Genomic DNA, 17,365 nt, shown 5'->3' on the forward strand with positions numbered 1-17,365 from the left:
TCAATTGTCATTGCCATATTAAATAAACAGTTTAAAAAAACCTCAACATAAGTAATGCAGGATGGGTGAAGGATTTAGTGTGCCACCCTAAGATTTTCACTGGCCCCCTATGAAAGTTTCTGGGGGCGCAACTGTCACTGTAACTTGGTAATTACATGTATTCAGTGCTTTATTGTAGCTGATCCTTTTGGGTATGCCACATTTCATACTGTACAATGAAATAATACAAGATGAAAAATAAGCTTGTAGTGGCTCTTTTTTATCATTCTGCATATGTACAAAAAAAACAGTATTAAGAATTATACATGTGTATAGAGCAGTCAGTCCACGAGTATGTTAAATAAAGAAACCACACAGGAAAAGTCAAAATGTTAGAGGCTCATCAAATTCAGCAGGTTTCATCCTCCGGGCACCATGAAAATGTGTACTGGAGGTCACAGCAATCAATAGTAGAGGTATTCCAGCCTTGACCAAGGTGATTTGACTGGACAATTTGCAATACAGTATTCTAACTCAGTTTCTGGCCCAATGGAAATGTTTGGCATATTTTCTTATAGTTTAATTAAAAAAACAATACAAACATATTTCATGTAAAATAACTAAAAAAACTGTACTCATGAAGGACCCCGTCACCCATAATAAGAGACTGAGTCAGGTCAGCTGCATAGCAGCTCTGCCATCGGTGTGTGAATGTGTGTGTGCTTGTGTGTGTGAATGGGTGAATGAGACGCAGTGTAAAGCGCTTTGAGTAGAAAAGCACTATATAATTGCAGAACATTTACCATTTACCATTTGATTCCAGGACCTTGATGTCTGAAGGTTTGGCTCATGATCAGACGCACATTGTCATATTGAAACAGGACAGAAACAAACACTGTTGATATAAAGTTGCCCTAATCATCTCTGTATACTTCATCAGGACCGGCTTCACTGGAGCTAAGTGAACTAGAGCAGGAAAAACAGACATAGACTATATGTGGCTGGATGCTGTAGCTTTATACTTACTCCTTCACTTGTAAATGACAGTGGTTCACCCAGCCAACGGTCCATGTAAGGACAGGTCACCTGCTTCATAGCAGCTTCTCCGCCTTGTATCCCAGCCCTGTAGTCACACAGTAGGGAACAATAGCCACAGTAGCCAGGGGCACTATAGCACTTTTACAGAATGACAGCAGATAGAACAGAGCTCCACTGTGGACAGGCGGCTGAAAAGCGGAGTCAAATAACTGCAGCAACAGCAGCGTTGCACTTAAACAGGTGACCCTGTAGGTGGCGCCATCAGCCCCTCTGCTGACCACTGTTCTGTGGGCATGTGCATACAGAGGGGAGTGGAGCCCCAGGCCCAGGCCCAACAGAGTCCCAGTGTTTCTGAACAAGCTGGCGAAGGGGCTGGTGTCCACGCTGACCCACTCTGCTCTGCGACACCAGCGCCACGCTTTCTCCACACTCCAGAGGAGGTTGACGCCTACCAACTGGAGGCACAGGTACAAGAGGAGAGCCAGGGAGAGGAGGAGAATGGAGGTGAGAACATAAGAACGCAGGACAGGCCTTGAAGATCTGCCCAGTCCGGCTGAAGTATTCAGCCACCAGAATACCTGGAAGATGTTAAAACAACTTGAGCATTTTATCACTCAGTGCAAATCATTTGTTGTATTTTTTAACTAAAAAATCTACTGTAACAGGATTTTACAACATATTCTGACAATACTAAATTCATATAAATAAGAACATGTTTGGTCTATGTAGTTATTGGACTTGTTTGATTGGTTAGAAGAGTGAGATACTCTTAAAAAGTGTAGTGAATATCTCCGTAACTGAGTCTGGTCCACAGGAGAATGTCACATCACACAAGCATTGTAAGTGAATATTCAAAAGTTAAAGCCAGTGAAATGTGGGCAGCTACAGTGGGAGGATAATCAGTGTGTCTGACTTCGACATGTGCACAGTAATAGTATCTATTACTAGTACAAGTGTTCTTGTGCACTGATGCGTGTTAGGGTTATTGTGTATGGATCCTTGAAACCTGCTATAGTTTTCATAGTGTAAATAAAATAAACATACAATGAAAAATATAACTACATTTCTATTTTTGACTTTCCACATTTCTGTTTTGTTTTTCTGTTTTATTTTTATTATACCCTATGTATAACAATAATAAATACAAACAAGTTGTAAAAATAAGGAATAAAAATAAGTAGTGCATGAGGGAATGTTGTTTGTAAATGGCAAACATCATTGAATCTAAAGAAAGATACCTTTCTTTGTTACTTTCTGCTTAATTTTTACATTCAAGTTTTTCCAGTTTTCAGCTTAACTTAAGTGCAGCATGATGTGGCCTGTCCGTACCTATCATAACTCCAGTGATGACCTGATGCGGGAAGTGAGCAGCAACGTAGACCCGAGAGAGGCACACACATACCTGCACACACCAGAACAGGGTCCACAGTGAGACACGCACACACCTGTAGGCAAGACAAACTCATTGTTATTGCTCTGGCTAACTTGCTAAGTGCCTCAGTGAACACAGCAGAGGTTGAGCTCACCATCTCCTGATTCGTTGTCCTTCTTCCTTTAGCAAGGTGGCAAGGAGTGACGACATCATAGTGTAGTATACAGCAGCAGCCCCCATGGCATGGCCTGACGGACTTCCTGTTAGAGGAGGAAGTGGACTTTTTGAAGGAATCCACATGAATAACTATCACATTTAAACTAGATTCACACTAATCTCACCTGGTCCAGTCTCACAGGTCATGGGGAACTGCTCTATCATTGGCTGGGAAGAGTTGCCATAGAAACCTGTCTCCTGAACCCACCAATAGGGACGCTCTCCAAACAGAAGCCTGAACATAAACAGCATCATGGAAAACACTGTGTGAAAAAAATGTGGCCAAAAACCGAACATCACCATCTTCATCATCATCATCATCATCATCATCAGCCAATTTCCACTACTCACCATTTCAGCATCAGGTTCACCCAGTCTCCCACCACTGCCACCCACACCAGTTTGACCGCCTCAGCTTGCTGTACGTGGAACCATATGGGGAACAACAGGAAGAAGGTGTTGCGCAGGTCTGTAGCCATGGAGACTAACAGGAAGTAACCCTGGCTGTGGCTGTAGTGAGTCTGCAAGTAGGTTGTGCTGCTCACACCAGAACTGTGGAGCAAATCCATTACTGCTGCAAAAGAGATGGATGACCAAAGGTGTAAATGTTGACCTTTTACTTTATAAATGAAAGACAAACACATAAAAATGTCCTAATTTCAAATTCAGGTGTGTGCTGTGCGATAGAATCAAGTTAAACTTTAGTTAAACAGTGAAAGAGAACAATAGTGTGGGAGTGCTTTGAAAAACAAATCGACATTAATGAGATACATTTTCAATATTATCAAATATATATAATTAGATAGAATGATACTTACAACATTCAGTAATGATATCTCTGTAAGTGTTGCCTCCTTTTGCCTAGAAATTAAATTTTCTCATCCAGTGCTGCTACAAACAGCAGCACTTTCTCTGCAGCCGCTGATGTGGGTGTGTGTATATAAGTGAGTCCTTAATGTAAGTGTCTGTTAAGCCCCGATGACAGAGTCAAATGTCATCATATGGATGTATGGAAAGAAAAAGAGCATTTCTGGTCATTGAATATGTTCAAAAATTGGACCAGTGCGTGTGTGGCTGACTGTTGCAGACTGAATGGGTGCTTTTATATTCAGGGAGATCACATGGTTCCCCCGGGCATGGACTTTGGACTGGAGTGAGACAGGGTCAATAGGAGGGAGGGGGGAGAGACAGATAGAAGCGGGAAAAGAAGGAGATTTGACATGATGACAATTGTAAACATGTCATTGTGCTTTTAGCACATGGTAAACTGGGGCAGTCAAACAGCTGTTAAAGAGGAACTCCACATTAGTTACTGCAAAGACCTCTTCACTCAGCCACTACTCTCTGTATGATGTACACTCTATGGTGAGCAGTAACTCATATTGCTGGTTTAATAACTGATCATTTTCATATCTCATTGTGGGATTGTTAGCAGGTTAGTGTGCACTACTTCTTCTGTTCCACTGTGGAAGCTTTGGGTGCAGACAGCGTTAAGACAAAAAATACAAAGCATACAAAATAGTGAATACCCCACAGAACATAGTGCGCTATTAAATAATTAGGGAGTGATTTTGGACAGATGTACTTTACAAAAGATTAAAAAAAAAAAAAGCTAACTGTGCTTTGTTCGTACCAAATACAGATTATTTTATAGGCATTTTAGACTTTATCACTGCCACATAGGGAAAGTACATCCACCAACTCTCTCACTCAATGACTACATCACCTGACTTTGTCTTTTGCTTGTGTCATTCATGGCTAAAGGTCGTCTAAGGGCAAACATGTAGCATCATCCACGGTCACAGAGGATCAAGGCTTTCAAAGTTTAGTCTGCACGTAAATAGTACTGTTAAAGTATAAACTGTCAATCTTTAGACATAAAATATTAGTGAATGCAACCAAGACAATGCTCAATCATAAAATAGGTCAATGTATATGAAAAGAAGGGGTTAACATTGGGCTTACTGTTTGGAAAATAGCTTTCATGTTGACTAGCAGTGTGTTCTAGGTGTGTAACACTGTTGTGTTTCCCAGCCACAAGTTTCCACTGTGAGACAGGATCAGCTTGTACGCATGCATGACCATGACCACGTGCAAACACATCTGCTGCTCTACAAACACATGCATGGCTGCTCACTCAGCGAGCATCCTCTGCAAATGACTTCTCCGCTCGCTCCTCCCTCTCTCTTCACTTCCCGGCATACTTGTCTTTCCATTTCTAAATCATGTCAATATCTTTTTTTTCCTTTCTTTTTCTTTTTTTTTTTTTTTTTTTTACACAGCCCTTGTTCCAAATGCCCTCATGCAAAGACAGTGCTAAAAGCCTGATGTTATAGGGCGTGGGGAGGCTGTCGATGTGGATCCCATTCACTCCTATGAAAGAAGCTTAGTACTGCTGGTTCCCCTCTTAAATGACAGGAAGATAATGAACATTTCAGACTCACTTTATTGGCCTAATAGAATAGGGTAGGGCTACGTGATGGAACTACATATTCCTGCAAAGTAGGGGTTGTCAGAGAAATGAGAAATGAATCAACCACAATATGGGAGAAGGAATAAGCAAACGAATGTGAGTTGTTTTTTCATTAAACCTGTCACAAATGTTTGTTATCCTTTCACTGGCTCAATTTTCTGTGCTTGTGTGGCTTTCTTTCACCTCCTGTGTTTCCTCATAGACTACCCAGAGTACCCATATAATTGATGGAGGGGGCCTTAACCAGAGACATACTGGTAACTGGTGACTCTTACCCCTTGTAACGCTGTTGAGTTACTTCATATAAGGATCTCCGTCTCTCTTTCTCTGTACTTTTCTTCAGGTATCCTCGGCCTGGAGCTGTACATCTCCAGGATCCAGTTGACCTGTCCAATGTTCTTGCTGCTTGTTGTTGTTTTTGTTACCTGCTGTTCTTTTCTCTCTTCTCTTTCCACTCACCCCAACCGGTCGAGGCAGATGGCCGCCCACTATGAGCCTGGTTCTGCTGGAGGTTTCTTCCTCTAAAGGGAGTTTTTCCTCTCCACTGTTGCCTAAAGCTTGCTCAAATGGGATTGTTGGGTTTTCTATATAATCTTTTGTATAATTATACTTTGTAAGGTCTTAAACCTTACACTGTAAAGTGCCTTGTGATAACTGGTGTGAATTGGTGCTATACAAATTAAACTGAATTTAATTAAATTGAATTGAATTGAAAATGGAATTGGTCTACAGCCATGCTCGTGGCTCTCTGGGGCTGTACTTGGGTAAATGCTAACCCTATCATGTCATTGTGCTCATAATAGGAACGGCTTATGTACAGCATATAATGTTTACAGTGCCCCATCTTAGTTCAGAGTATGTGAACATGTACTAATAACAGCAAGGACAGCTAAGGCAGATGGGAATGCTATATCATGTTTTGCAGGTTTGGGTATAAACCAAAATGTCCATTATATATAGCTGAACATGCTTCCTGAGGAGGCCCGCGTGTCTTCATCATCACTACACACACAGAATGAGTACAGAGCCTACATTTATTAAATAGCACTTGCAGACATTAACCCTTTCATTAATATAGACTTCATTTTATACGTAAGTAATGAAACTGAAGACAAGTTAAGAGGGAGAGAAGAGATGTGGTGTGTCAGCAGTAGTCACAACCATTACACTGCCCTACAGTCTGGAATGGCTTCTTTTCCCACATCTGTTACTGAAGCATCATGGGAATACATTCACAGGAAACCATATTTTGCCATATTTTATACAATTTAATGAAACCTTCTAGGAGAGAGCCATGCTTTACAACATACAAATGTGAGTCTGAGGTGCAATTACGATAAGGTGTCATTCAGCCCTGAGGTGATTAGTTCAGAGTTTGATTTGGAGGACACAGGCTAGAGTCTACAGCTACGGCAGCACGATGCTGCCCAGAGAATGCTAATAAATGGCTCATTTTAATATGGTGTTATGGCTCAGTCATCTTGTAGGTTTACCCTTTACTAAGATGTTTCTTTCTTAATTTCGTCTTCATCTGAACTTGTGCTTGAGTCTTGCTGAAGAAATGAGGGAAATCACAGTGTTAAGGAAGCCATGCTAGACCATTTAGACACACAACATCCTTATTCAGCGCAGCAGAAATGCACAGTTATTGCAGTGAACTTCTCCTTTAGAGCACCCTCAAAATAAATTAACACAAACACACTCATCCCAGTGTCACATAGGGGGACTATAAAATGGCAATCATCAATATTGCCTAGACCGGACAGTACACAGTCTTTTTGTTTTTTTGTCTGCTGATTCCAGTCAGTGGGCTTTGGTGGTCAGCGTTATGTGATTTGCAGGACTTGTAGGGACTGGCGTTGGTAAGTGGTCTGCTGTCTGGAAGAAGTACATCTAAATAAAAAAAAAAAGAAGAGGTAATTTATTACTTGGTCAAGGTTAAACATGTGCAACTGATATGAGGCTACTACCCCCTTGTAGCTCACTAACCTTACAGCCGACTGCCAGCAGCGTGTGCAAAACCACTATGGTCACAACTGTAGCCACTGCGGTCACCTTGGTGTCGTCACGGACAACAGGCCAGAAGGTGAGGACCAGGACTGAGCCCGATATTACCATGGCAACAAGAACCAGTGCCCAGCGCAACCACTCAAACGGTATGAGCCACAAAACCTGGAGATGAGAACATTTAATGCTCATTTATATTATTTACTTTGTTGCTAAATCACTTTCTACACCAGTGTTTTTATGCTTCTGCGCTGGTGACGGTCATGGCTGGAGGCATTATTATATTCTTGGTTTTCCTGCCCAATCCTCTATCTGCCTCATTCATGAAAAGTCAATACCTTAAGAACACCTTTAGATCTTAGATCTTCATATTTGACAAAAACATCTACTTGAACTTAAGGATGAAAAGATTACATTCTAGAAGTCAAATGTCAAGGTCACTGACCATACATGTTCATGTATAGTTTCTACCTATAGTTTTTGTTATAGTTGGTTTATTTGCAAAAAATAAACTAATAAATAAATAGCATTATACCTGTAATGTTAATTAGTAAGAATGAAAACTCAGGAATCAGGATGTACTCACAGAGGTGGGGATGTAGATGAAGAGGGAGTAGCCATATACACACACTGTTTCCAGGAAGGAATAGCCTCCGATCTGTCTCTCAGCCCCTTTCCGCCAGGTCAGAAAACCCCACAAGCCAATAGGCACTAGCCAGGCATACAGGAAGATTACTATGGCAGCTACTGGTACTGCAAGGAAACACAAATAAAGCAAATTAGTCAATGAAAGTGCCACAAGTACAGGTTTGAACATAGACCATGACTCTGTGTAGGACTGACCTCTGTGGAAGTGTGGTCTGTAGTGATAGGCAGGGTTTTTCATCTCGCTGAGGAAGGTGGACAGGTCTCCACTGATCGCAACTGAAAACACCAGTGTAACACAGATCCAAAATGGACCTACACACAGATGCACAAACACACAGTAAATTACTGCTTTTATTCCTTATATCAGAATCATTAACTCTGATTTAGATGGTAAGAGACTATAAAATGTCAATTCTAGTTATAAAAAATAATAATGCATGTAGTGTTGGACAATTAGTGTAGCTGTGTCTGCTGAGTTGAAGTGTGGGCTCTGGTGGGGCCTGGACTGGATTTTACTCCTTAATTTGTCATTTCCTAGCATCCTTTCTGTTGCAACAACCAACTTCTATTGAGCTTTAGCCAAACTGACATTATCCTGTGGGATACACTGATAGCCTTGGAAATTCATTTCTCCCTCGAGGATGAAACTGTTCAGTCCCAGAGAAAGCAAAGCACCAAACCACGTATGACTCGCACATAGAGATATCCACCAGCTTTAATGATTCCTTTAAGCCTTTAGCCTTAGCTGGGTGACACAGAGCTAAATATATCCACTAATAGACAGTTTGTCTAAAGATTGAAAAATATAACAAGTTGCAGTTGCTCTGTAATTATTTCCAACTTAAAATAAATCAGCAACTGAGAGTTTCATCACTAGATGGTTCTTAGCAAATTCATAATTATTCATCGTGGACAGGAAGAAAGAATGTGATGATGTGTGCGTTTTAAACTGAAATAAGTTGTGTTTGTTTATAATAGTCATTTATATCAAGCTTGACCTACAGTATAAAGAAAAAACACCCATGGTTTTCAACAATATTCTCCCACCCATGGTTTAAACAATATTGTCAATTCTTTCTACAAACACATACAGTACACGTAATCAGAATGTGGAATTGTTAAAAAGGCATTAAGATTTTATACGTGTGGTATTTTAAATCTAGAAGATGATGAAAACAAAAACAATAAAGACACATATCAAATACTACATAACAATTGAAGATGTGTCTTTTGACTTACCATACAGATCTGGATTATTTCTAAGGTAGTGTTTAATAAAGTTTCTTCCAGGTAAAGGCATCACTGATCCTTTAACTCTGTCTAGGACCTGCATCATGAGGTGGTGTCAAACAAAAGAACAATGGAAACTATTAAACAATGTCTCTGAATTCTGTGTACTATTTTAAAATGTACTTGTAGTCCTTGTTTAAGTACACATGCAGTTGCAGTTGAGTGTATTTGTTGAGAGGGAGCGGCTCATACCTGCACTGTGTCCACATTGAAGAACGACTGATAGTACTCAAAGGTCCAGAAGCCACCAGATGGTTTCTGTCCTCCTAACAGCTGGAAGCAGAGACATCTCTCAGCTGCTGGCAACTCCAAATATTAATACTCTTAACGAGTGTCATAGTGATGCTTTTCTCACCTCTGAATTCTCCTCCTGAGCGTCTTCATCCTCTGACAGGTCCAGTTTTACCTCCTCTCCTCCTGCTGCTGCAGTAGGGGTGTTTGAAGCAGACATACTGACTGTGGAGGCACCTGGGTCTGCAGACAACAGCTCTGCTGCTTCCTCAAACTCTAGAGGCATAGAGAGGACAAAGACAAAATAAAATCACAAAGTCTAAAGTAGCTGAGGTTTCAACAGCCTCTGCAGTTTAGTCTGAACAAATACCACTAGAGGTCAGTGCAGCACATACTTTACAATCAATCTGAAATTGATCGGGTTCACTGTCATGAAGGATGTCTAATGATGTGATGTTATGACACACAAGACCCTCCTTAACTGAGGTATTTTAATCAACTACTAAGTTGTTTCTGGGTCGCCACCTAAAATAGTGGTCCTAATAAACAACTCATAAGACGTGTTTAACAGAAAGTGGTAGGATGGAGCTGTACTCACTATAAAGAACTGTAAAGACTAAAGCAGGTTGTCCACTTATTGCAACATTAGCGGTGCGATCTGCGACTCCTCCAGGCTGACACTGAACCTGAAGTTGTGTGTGTTGTAAGTTGCTTTAGAGAAATCATCTGCAGAATGACTATGTAAACAAATGCAAAAACAAACCCTACCTGTGGCAGTAACTGTCATTTCTGTTGTTACTATTATTTGGACAGTTATCAATTCAAAGGCATCAAAAGACACTAATTACTGCACTGTTAACATCAGGAGACTGACAGCTGACCCAGCTGTGTCCCTTCAGATCTCACATTTTCTTTCTCTTCAAAATCAGGAAGGTGGAAAAATACTAATATAATAAGAGAGACATTTACTAATTCCATGATACTCACCTTGAAATTGTAGATCATTAGGACTGGCCATTGTATCAGTGGACAAACAGCAGCCTTAGGTAAGACCTAGGAGATGATGAAACGCCTGTTAATTTATTTAATAAGCAGCGAGCTAACTTATCAGGACGTCCCTTTAAATGTAGTCGACATCAAACACACAGTAATTCACAGCAGAAGAAAAGAAGAAATAAAAGTCACTTTCATAATCTGCCTATGTGTCGTGAATAGAAAAGCACAGGTTAAAAACACTCAACCTGTCCCAGCAGGATCTTCCTGATGCTGACGGCGTGCGGCGACAAAAAAGCTGGAACAGCTGAAACTAGCTAGGCTAACCGCACATTAGCTCTCTTGTTTGGCATTTGTTTGAACGTCAGAATGTGGCTAACGTAGATGTATGACCACACGTAGCCTATAGGTTTAATAAACTGACAAAAATAATAATGAAACGCTGCTAACGCTTGTCTTTCATGTCTGTCAGACTGTCTGATTAGCGTGGCTTCCGGACACGTCACCACGTAAACAAAGCTACCACGTGATTAATTTTTTTAAAAACAACTTTATTTGACGGCGTGACAAATAAAACCACACACAGTAAATACACAAGTAAATAAACAGATAAATAAACATTAACAAGGACGTTCTGCAAAAAACAATTTTAAATCATATTATAATTACATTTATACTTTGATTTATTTAATTGTGTAAAATATGGAAACAAAATAAAGCATTGTGGTTAGAAGAAAAAGTATTGCATAGAATTTCAGTGACTTGAATGTACTTGCATTCTACTCAATGGATACATGAGAGGGAGATGAGGAAAAGGTGGACCATCACCTCATCTGAGCATTGACTACTGCTATTGTTAACAATGTTCAGAGAAGTTGCTGTATGCTACAGCAGAAATTACACAGCTGAGTGATCCTGTTTAGTGCGAAACCCCACAGTCTTTACCATAAACTGTATGGTTACATGTGACAAAAACTGGACTTAGTAGTATTAATAAACTTCCTCAATTATCACAAAATAACATAAACAGATATTATTGTACTGGAAAATGTTATGTGCACAGAACCTCAACAACATTATTGCACACCAACCACTCGCCTCACTGTAAGTTCAAGGGATCACAATCCTGGACAAGGTATATAATAATTATTTAATGCAAAATTGTCTTGTTGAAAAGTTACTCCCTGGTAAACAAAACAAAATGACATCCTACATAAATATGATAAAAATTTAACAGACATTAATGAGAACAATGTATCTGACCTTCCCTATACCTCCCAAAGCAAAAGAGACACATATGAAAAATGTTATTTTAAAAGCCAATTTATCCCTCTAAATAGTTATTCAGACTTTGTTTTAATATTGATGGTAATTTCTGCTCACTTTGTGAAAATATAATAGTAGTAGTATATGTATATTATATTTAACATATGTATAATAAATGTAGCTATATTTTTTTGGCTTGATTTTCATAAATGGATAAAATAAAATGTTTCTACATTTCCAGCTACTACCACAAGAGAAAATATAACCTTTGGTATGCTCATAAAAAAACATGAATGAACTATGTTATGCAATTCTTTGCCTGTCTAAATGTTTTATAGAAAAAGTTAGAACCCTGAGATCTTCTCCCAGATTTGTTTTTCTAAATGAATTCAAATGATTCCCAAGGTCCCCAAAACTAGTGGAAGGGAAAAAGCACACATTATATAAAATTTGAAAATATATTCCCACCGACCTGGATAATTACATGGCACTTCTGTGTTTAGTTTTTTTTTTCCTTTTTATCGATTTATTTATTATTTCTCCTTTCTCCTGGAGTTAATGGATCATTTATTTGTTATTTAATTTTATTTAATTCCTGTTCAACCACGAATTTACCCACAAAATGTAACTGTAGCATTTGACATTTGTTTTAATATGAATGTTTTCTTAATGTTTTGTGAAAGATTAAAAATCCATAGCTGTTTTGTTTGTTTGTTTGTTTGTTTGTTTGTTTGTTTCAATAAAGGCATTTTTAAAAAGTAACAACAACCGGAACGTTTACGGGGTCCATGTTTCCGTCGGAACATTAAAACGGATCCACCCAGTGGACGCCATATTGGCTGCATGTGCGCTGTCTTCCACTCCGACATAATGTTTCCTCTGCATCAAGGTGACCGTGCTGACAACTGAATATCTGCTGAAATGGCTTCGCTGCGTGTAGCGAGGAGGATGTTCTGTGCTGCGGCAGAAGGAGCATCAGCTCCGGCCACAAAGAGCCGCTGGGAAGCGCTGAAAGGCAGCAAAGCAGGTGAGAGACCCAGAAAGACACTTAGCTAGTTAGCTGGGTGTTCACTCGCAGATCGAGATATTTATCCTACTGCCCAAATTCACTACTAATGCAGTGTTTACATTGGTGGAACGTTGTAATAGAAGTGTTGTCTGTTACTTTAACTACTCAAGTACCTAACCTGCTAATGTCATGGCGTAATCAGGAGGTTTCCCATGCTGCCAAACGTTAATCAAATCAATTAACATGAATGATCTAATGACCTTAAACTAATTCTGCTGTGGACAAATTAGCTCCATATGAACAAGAGCAAGCAGTGGAGATGTTTGGAGAGTGCATGCAGAAATCAAAGTGAAAAGCTTAAACCCATACTATAAAACTGTTAAAAGTTCAACTAATGAAATACAATTTTACAGATTCCTGTATTATGTATTTGTAACAAATAAAATAAACTTCAAAAAACATCAAAATAGGAAAAATATTTATGCATATTCATATTTATTTTTCAAACAACAACAATGTTTGACGTAGCCTCATTTAAAATACTTACCTAATAAAGTAGGTTGAAATAAAAACTGCAGATTGGCCCTAAATAGTTGAAGGAGCCAGCACATATTGTGGACCACATGTGAGGTGTGTGTGTTTATGTTTATGACAGCGGGCATGACTGATGTCTTCTCTCCCGCTCTCTGTAGGTGCGTGGTGTCGCAGCCTGCTCTCTGATTATAAAGAGGCCTGCAGGGAGATTGTTGTTGGTGCCCGGGAACGTCCCCTCAAAGCGTCAGTGTATGCGACTCTGCTGGGTGGCACTTGGGCCTGTTTCCATACAAAACCTGACTACTCGTCTTTTGAGGCAGCCCTGCTGGATCGCTCCACCGAGCTCGGCCTGCTGTCAGCGTGGAATCGTAATGGGACCTCAGACCGTCATGTGCAGAGTCTAGTAAATCTTCGTAACGAGGGCAGACTCCACCACATCAGCCTGGGACTTCTATCTCTGGTTTACTATTCCGACTACGACCCTAACACCACACTGTACGAAGCCCAGTGCTCCAACCTGTCAGTTCGCTGGAGGGACCTCCCTCAGCGGGTTCTAGATGTGGGCTTCGCTGGACACTGGTGGATCCTGAACTCGAAGATGCAGGACTATGACGTGAATGAAGAAGAGTTCAAGCACCTGCCTCCTCACATGCAGGCGACATCACCACCCAGTGTTAAGGAGGTGGAGAGTAATGAGAGGTTGCACAAAGAGTCGTGGTTAACACTGACAGTGGAGGACCGGGAGATGGAAACAAAGGTAGCGGACAGGAAGGAGGAGAGGGTCAGTGGAGAGAGCCAAATCAAACCACTAAAACAAGAACAGACTCAGGCTTAAGTGTTGTGTGGTGCTGACATTTCACATTTCAACATCATAGACTGCACTTGTTTGTAGTGCTGGATCCCAACTGTACTGTACATTTTTCAGCTCTGAACTGTCCAGACTGCTGCCACAAACCACAGAGGAATGGCAACGTTCACCCTATTTTTCCCATCAAAGGTGTGAAAGTAGCTTCAGTTGTTTTTATTTATTGCAAGATTCTTTTTATCCCCACAGAAACTATTGTATTGACATCACAGTTCACAAGTCAATAAATCTGTCACTAATCCTCTGATGTCTTAAAGTCACTCGTTTCATATTTCTGAAAAATGTGCAAACATAATGTGGGTGTACCTTGTTTTCAGTAGCAGTATATCAACATGTCATATCGAGTGTTTTTTGAATATTGCAGTAATGTATATCCTGGTTCTGTGATGTTGGGAAAGTAAAATGTGCTACGTAGAATTGAAACAATGCATCCACCTCCTTTAAAAAAAAAAAAAAAAAAAAAAAAGTGTTGTGTGTCTCAGAATTTAGCAAGTCAGTGCAGCACTGGATGAGATTTGCAGGGTCTGTCAAGAGCCCAGAGACTCTCAGACTTTTTAGACCATAATTACAAGCAAACAGGCGACAGGTGTGGACAGTTAACTATATCAGCCATTTAAACCTGCTGGTGTGTACATGTACACTGTATTACCAGGCCAACACTTAAGGTATGTAAACCTTTGATCACAGCCATTTAAATGGTTCCACTTGAAAGATGAGAAGCTGACAAATCAAACGCATCATCTGGATCTACACAAAGCAAACTAAAATGAGTTGTGAGACGCTAGTTAATTCCTTAATATCTTAAGGTTCTTCTATGTTGTTTTTTACAAATGAGGATTTTAACACTGTTTTAACCTCTGTTAACCTTGTATTGCTGTAAACAGCTGTACAGTGGAGGTACTGCATTAAGTGCACATGGGTCTAACAACATCTGTGACCCCCGATAACCCAGCAACAGAAAGGAGATCGAGCCATAATGGGGTTAAAGGCGACTGTGATGTCACTGATGTGATTCAGTGGCAGAGGCTATCAGATGTCACCTGAAGGAAGTCACAGGTCAGGGGGCATTCTGTGGTTTTCAATAGTCTTGATTGTCAGTGGATTTCTCATCAGTCTGTCTAAGAACTGGTGGATCCAGTTTAGTCACCAGGTGGCGCTGTAGTGCAAGGATAGTTCGGAGCCCAGCCACAAGTCAGAGGAGCCTCAGCATAGATCATTGTTCTGAACGGTGCCTAAGACGACGTCTAACGCTTGGTTAACATGAGTGTCACAGTCTCAATCTGAGCTAAAGGAGCTGCAGATATCTACATACTGGTGTAAACATAACGTTTCATTTGACAAAATAATATCACCCTGAGGTCATGCAGCAGCCTGCGTGATGTTCTTCAGCAGGATCATCTAGTTATTATGGAGTTGTATATGTCACTATAATACTCACTTCGTTTCTGAACACAGAGAAGCTTTTAGGTTAATGTGTAACTTACATATCGTCTCATTTAACCCACAGAAAGAAAGCACATATTCCCAAAATAATTAAAGAAATAATATTTTAAAACCATCTTTTATGTTTAAAGTTCATTCTTCACCTTAGAAACAAAAGTCCATAAATATACCAAGACTTCTGAGAGTATACCCCTCTTTGCACGCACTGTATTATTTATTATTGATTATTATTGATCTTGTTGTTAACCCATAATATAAAAGTCATAATTCTGTTTAGCCATGCATCCGGGCCTCCTACATGACAACTGACTGAGCAACACTATCTATCATGTGTGAAAGGTTTCACATAGAGCATGGTTACTGCAGTAAGAAGATGTTTACTGCTGGATATAGAGTAACTGGAATGTTCCTGTATTCATTTAGAAAAATCTGCTGAAAAGATTCATTCATTTAGTTGATCAACACAAAAGTATTTAAATAAAAAAGCAGAAAAGCCAAACATTCTGTATTTTGTCTGTAGTTGTTTGCTGTCTTTTGTAGAATCTCCAGCAAGTGCCTTCAAATAACCATGACCCGGATGACTGGACACTCTCCACAGACATTCCCAGTTGCTGCTTTTCTTTAACAATTGAATATCTTCGGTGTGAGGGACGTTTCAGAAATTGGATAAAACAAGTTGTTTTGACAATGTCAGCTGAAGTTCATAGACACAGTGAGAGACATTTGACAAAGGTTAAACGTCATTAATCAGAAATCAGTAAAAAACAAGCGTATGTACCTGGATTTCATGCAGTTGCACTTTGTAGCGTCTCCTCTAAAGGTCACTTCAGTAGTGTTTGCTGTTTGTGTTCAAGCTCAATAGACAAATAGAAGAATTTCAGCTTTTTTTAAAGGTATTTACGCCCACGTGTCCAGTGAGATTGGCTGTTCAATACGACAACTAGCTAACTCTAAATGACAGTAAACAATCCAGTCACTGCAAAAAAAAAAAAAAGTCTTACTTGTATATATAAGGTTTATTACAACTCTTTAATCTAAAAGAAATGATCGAAGGGAAAATTAAAATTATTGTTTGTTCCAAATGTCCTACCGCAGAACATTATTCTGTTTTAGCTCCATCAATTATGCTTTTTTTTTATTCAATTAATTAATGTGCATTTTGCTGCACATAGCTTGGCACATACGGATACAATGTTCTAGCTGTCATCAGGTCAGCAACAAAGCCATGAGTCTACAGCCATGCATGCAGCCCTGTGAGGGTGCAGCGAGTCACTGCAGTGTGCTACAGTCAACGCATGTAGCAAACCAACATGCTGTTTCCCATTATATTTTGGCATGTTTAGCGTGCTTACTGCACCTCTGCTGCATGGCTTTATTTGTTGCTGGAAACCATAATCAACATCTCCACACTAACGGTGGCTGTGTTGTAATTAATATGTATGAAAATTCATGTATATGGTGTTTCTGCTTGGTCTCTGTTGCTTTCCTCTTGTATCGCATCCTTTCATGCTTCCTCTTGTCTATATGTCCCCCCTTCTTTGCCTTATGGCCTCTATCGACCCCTGCGCTCCCATCCATCCTGCCCCCTCCTCCACAGAGACACCGCCTCTGTTGGCTGTAGGGGTCAGCGAGGACGGTCACTGTCAAGTAGTGTTTGAGTAACGCACTGCTTTTTTTTCCCGCCCCTTTCTATGCAAACACAAGACGGACGAAGTGACGAACATCATCTGATGAATTTCAGAGAACAGTCAGAAACATTTTCACACGTTTAAACCATCGTAGTGATCCGTCGTTCTTATTTGTCCTATGTCCTTTACCTCTATGATACGGGAGCTCCACTCTTAAGTGTGTTGACTTTCCGCGGGAAAATGTAGGGATTCAGATTCAGATCTCTCCTCTTCCTACATGAGAACATGAAGCTCATGGTGGGATTCTGTAATACACACTGCAAGCCTGTGCATTCATTTTCTGTGGGCTACCATCGCCCAAGCTGTTGATGAA

At 40.1% G+C, this 17,365-nt stretch overlaps 3 protein-coding genes across 3 annotated transcripts; 1 reads left to right on the forward strand and 2 right to left on the reverse strand.

The window, feature by feature from the left end:
* Positions 1-754: 754 nt before the first annotated feature.
* g6pcb (glucose-6-phosphatase b, catalytic subunit) lies at positions 755-3,659 on the reverse strand. Its single transcript, XM_033326113.1, is given in 7 exon segments — positions 755-1,541; positions 1,543-1,595; positions 2,347-2,462; positions 2,544-2,649; positions 2,731-2,840; positions 2,957-3,179; positions 3,424-3,659. Coding segments are annotated over 6 exon segments (1,074 nt in total). The 5' UTR covers positions 3,175-3,179; positions 3,424-3,659; the 3' UTR covers positions 755-1,070.
* A 2,433-nt stretch (positions 3,660-6,092) lies between these two features.
* yipf2 (Yip1 domain family, member 2) lies at positions 6,093-10,738 on the reverse strand. The gene is made up of 9 exons (XM_026354481.2): positions 10,496-10,738; positions 10,242-10,307; positions 9,379-9,530; positions 9,216-9,296; positions 8,973-9,060; positions 7,929-8,045; positions 7,672-7,838; positions 7,068-7,250; positions 6,093-6,971 (listed from the first exon to the last, which is right to left on the reverse strand). The coding sequence occupies exons 2-9, from the start codon at positions 10,270-10,272 to the stop codon at positions 6,882-6,884; spliced, it is 909 nt and encodes a 302-aa protein (XP_026210266.1). The 5' UTR covers positions 10,273-10,307; positions 10,496-10,738; the 3' UTR covers positions 6,093-6,881.
* Positions 10,739-12,322: 1,584 nt separating this feature from the next.
* timm29 (translocase of inner mitochondrial membrane 29) lies at positions 12,323-15,821 on the forward strand. The gene is made up of 2 exons (XM_026357356.1): positions 12,323-12,540; positions 13,215-15,821. Exons 1-2 carry the CDS (start codon positions 12,435-12,437, stop codon positions 13,889-13,891), a joined length of 783 nt encoding a protein of 260 aa, XP_026213141.1. The 5' UTR covers positions 12,323-12,434; the 3' UTR covers positions 13,892-15,821.
* Positions 15,822-17,365: the final 1,544 nt, after the last annotated feature.

The sequence above is a fragment of the Anabas testudineus genome, chromosome 8 (genome assembly GCF_900324465.2).
Source record: "Anabas testudineus chromosome 8, fAnaTes1.2, whole genome shotgun sequence".
In the NCBI taxonomy this organism is placed as follows: domain Eukaryota; kingdom Metazoa; phylum Chordata; class Actinopteri; order Anabantiformes; family Anabantidae; genus Anabas; species Anabas testudineus.

Excerpts from the sequence above, each read along its gene's own strand:
- yipf2 (XM_026354481.2), bottom strand. The coding sequence starts at position 10,272 with ATGGCCAGTCCTAATGATCTACAATTTCAAG. Across the intron at positions 9,297-9,378 it reads CTCAGGAGGAGAATTCAGAG|CTGTTAGGAGGACAGAAACC; the intron begins GTGAGAAAAGCA and ends CTCTGCTTCCAG. Across the intron at positions 7,839-7,928 it reads CAGACCACACTTCCACAGAG|TACCAGTAGCTGCCATAGTA; the intron begins GTCAGTCCTACA and ends GTTTCCTTGCAG.
- timm29 (XM_026357356.1), top strand. The coding sequence starts at position 12,435 with ATGGCTTCGCTGCGTGTAGCGAGGAGGATGTTCTGTGCTGCGGCAGAA. Across the intron at positions 12,541-13,214 it reads GCTGAAAGGCAGCAAAGCAG|GTGCGTGGTGTCGCAGCCTG; the intron begins GTGAGAGACCCA and ends CGCTCTCTGTAG.